The 2,496-nt window shown below is 56.6% G+C and overlaps 1 protein-coding gene across 1 annotated transcript; it reads left to right on the forward strand.

Moving 5' to 3' along the window:
• Positions 1–178: 178 nt before the first annotated feature.
• Positions 179–2,411, forward strand: LOC118994472 (antizyme inhibitor 2-like; the record flags this gene model as incomplete). The annotated part of the gene is made up of 3 exons (XM_037057104.1): positions 179–465; positions 1,299–1,433; positions 2,246–2,411. Coding segments are annotated over exons 1-3 (588 nt in total), but the record flags the coding sequence as incomplete, so codon positions are not given.
• Positions 2,412–2,496: the final 85 nt, after the last annotated feature.

Raw genomic sequence — 2,496 nt, forward strand, 5'->3', positions numbered from 1 at the left:
AGAGCTACCAGTGGTCAACCTTCCATGGGTCTAGGTGGCACAGGCAGTCAGTATGAGCTAGGGAGTGGAAGGAACGCGTGTGTTCAGCGACAGACCCCACTGGCTCAGCCATTTCAAGGAACTCTATGTTCCTTAGAGTTGACTAGAAGCTTAAATAGCACGTTATGAGCCCAGCGCTATGCCAGGCACACAGCAGGGACTCAGTGGGGGACCGCCCCTCATGCCTTGGCTCCTGCACGCAAAGGGCCGGGCAGAGGAAGGCAGCTGCTCACTGTGCCTGTCACCGCGCCAGGTGGAGTTGGAGCAGGTCCTGGGCCTGGGTGTGGCCCCCTCACGCCTCATCTGCGCCAACCCCTACAAGTCCATCTCCACTCTCCAGTATGCTGCCTGCCGTGGGGTGCAGCTCCTGACCTTCGACAGTGAGGAGGAGCTGGCCAAGGTGGCCCAGCACCACCCTGGGGCCAGGTGAGACCAGCAGGGTGGCCTCAGCAGGAGGGGACAGGTGGAGCAGGGGACAGAGAGCCTGGGGCTCTGGCAACTGACCTGGCCTCACAAACTAGGTGAAGGCTGTCACATGCAGTGACCAGGAGAGGCTCAAGTGGCGAAGTACCAGGATTTGGGTTAGGTGGCCCGGTGCCTTCCCTGGTGCCCTTTGGTGTCAAATAAAGATGGCTGTCCTGGCTGGTGTCGCTCAGTGGCTTGAGCGCAGGCCTGTGAACCAGATGATCCGGTTAGATTCCCAGTCAGGGCACATGCCTGGGTTGCGGGCCAGTTCCCAGCAGGGGACTCACGAGAGGCAACCACACATTGATATTTGTCTCCCTCTCTCCTTCCCTTCCACTCTAAAAAGTAAATAAATAAAATCTTAAAAAAATAATAAAGTAAAAAAATAAATACACATGGCCTATGTCTGCCCAGGTACTGGGTGGAGCCTGGCGTCAGGAGGGCTGGGGTCAGGCAACTCACGGGAAAAGCTGGGGCCGGGGAGACTAGCGCCCATGTTCCTGACCTGTCTGTCACTTTGGTGTGTTCTTGGGAAAGCTGTCTAACGTTTCGGATCCCCTAGCAGCAGATCTGCACGAGGGATGCTCATAACTACATCGTTTTACTGCTCCTTCTCACCTGGGCTGAAGTCTCTAAGTAGTGGTGTGTTTCCTTCTGGGGACTGGTGGCTGGAGTGTGCAGAGCCGGACAGGGCTGGGTGGGAGGGTGGAGGGAGTTTCGGTGGGGGGTGGCAAACACCCACGCTCCGGGGACTGTGTCTAAGAATGCCCGTCCCCCTCACACCCCTCTCCCAGGCTGGTCCTCCGTCTGTGGACCGAGGACAGAGGAAGCATCTTCCCTCTGAGCGCCAAGTTTGGGGCCAGACTGGAAATGTGTGAACGTTTGCTCAGGTCTGCCCGAGACCTGGGGTTGGCTGTGGTCGGAGCCAGGTAAGAGCACTGGCTTCCTCTGCCTGCGAGGTGGGTCCTGGTCTGCACCGCCCATCCACCCACGCCTTTGACTCACTCTGGGCCCCTCTGGCTGGGCCTCTGGTTGTGCACTGGTCCTCAGCAAAGCAGGGGGCCATTCCCTGCTGTGAGGGTGGGGCAGGTGAGTAATGCTGACCTTCGATGCAAAATGTAACGCAATTCAAAAGAACTTCATACTCGCCCTGGCTGGTGTAGCTTAGTGGATCGAGCATGGGCCTGTGAACCACACGATCGTGGTTCCTTTTCCAGTCAGGACACATGCCTGGGTTGCAGGCCAGTCCCCAGCAGGGGACTCACGAGAGGCGACCATGCATTGATATTTCTCTCCTTCCCTTCCCCTCTAAAGATAAATAAATAAAATATTAAAAAAAATAACTTCATACTCAAGGTAAATAACATTTGAATACAGTATTTTGAAAAGTGTCATGCAGAAAGAGTCCATGGTGAGAGAATGTCATAATTTCTAATCAAGGCATGGATCCCCAGCCATAAGGCTTTGGGAGGGGACAGCTAAGAATGGTGACCACCACACAAGCACAAGAGCCCCAAGTCAGGGACTGTCGTGTGGGGGTGTCACTGGGACCCCACACGCACAGCCAAGGTTGGGGTTTCAGCGGGTGCCCACGGGCTCCAGGGCAGTCACTCATGTTGCAATGCCCGTGTCCACGTGGGTTCCTCACTGTGCCTGTGTGGGTGTTTCCGAATGTGTGTCCCTTCCTCCTGACCTTGCATCTCCTTGTGTGTTCCCCACCTGTCACTCGACGTGTGTTCAGCTTCCACGTGGGCTCGAGATGCCGGAACCCCCACCTCTTCGCACAGGCCATCGCCGACTGCCGGGTCATCTTTGAGATGGGCCGCGGGGTTGGGCACAAAATGAACCTCCTGTATATTGGAGGCGGGTTCCCAGGAGCAGAGGGCTCCCAGCCTGTGTTCGAGGAGGTAAGAGGGGAGGAGGAGAGGGGCCTAGTGGACAGTGAGGTTTGTGTACAGGGCACTCTTGTAACTTGGTCGTGTGCCTGCAAGG

The sequence above is a fragment of the Sturnira hondurensis genome, unplaced genomic scaffold, assembly GCF_014824575.4.
Source record: "Sturnira hondurensis isolate 20B ecotype Veracruz unplaced genomic scaffold, ASM1482457v3 Scaffold0009353, whole genome shotgun sequence".
NCBI classification, from domain to species: Eukaryota; Metazoa; Chordata; class Mammalia; order Chiroptera; family Phyllostomidae; genus Sturnira; species Sturnira hondurensis.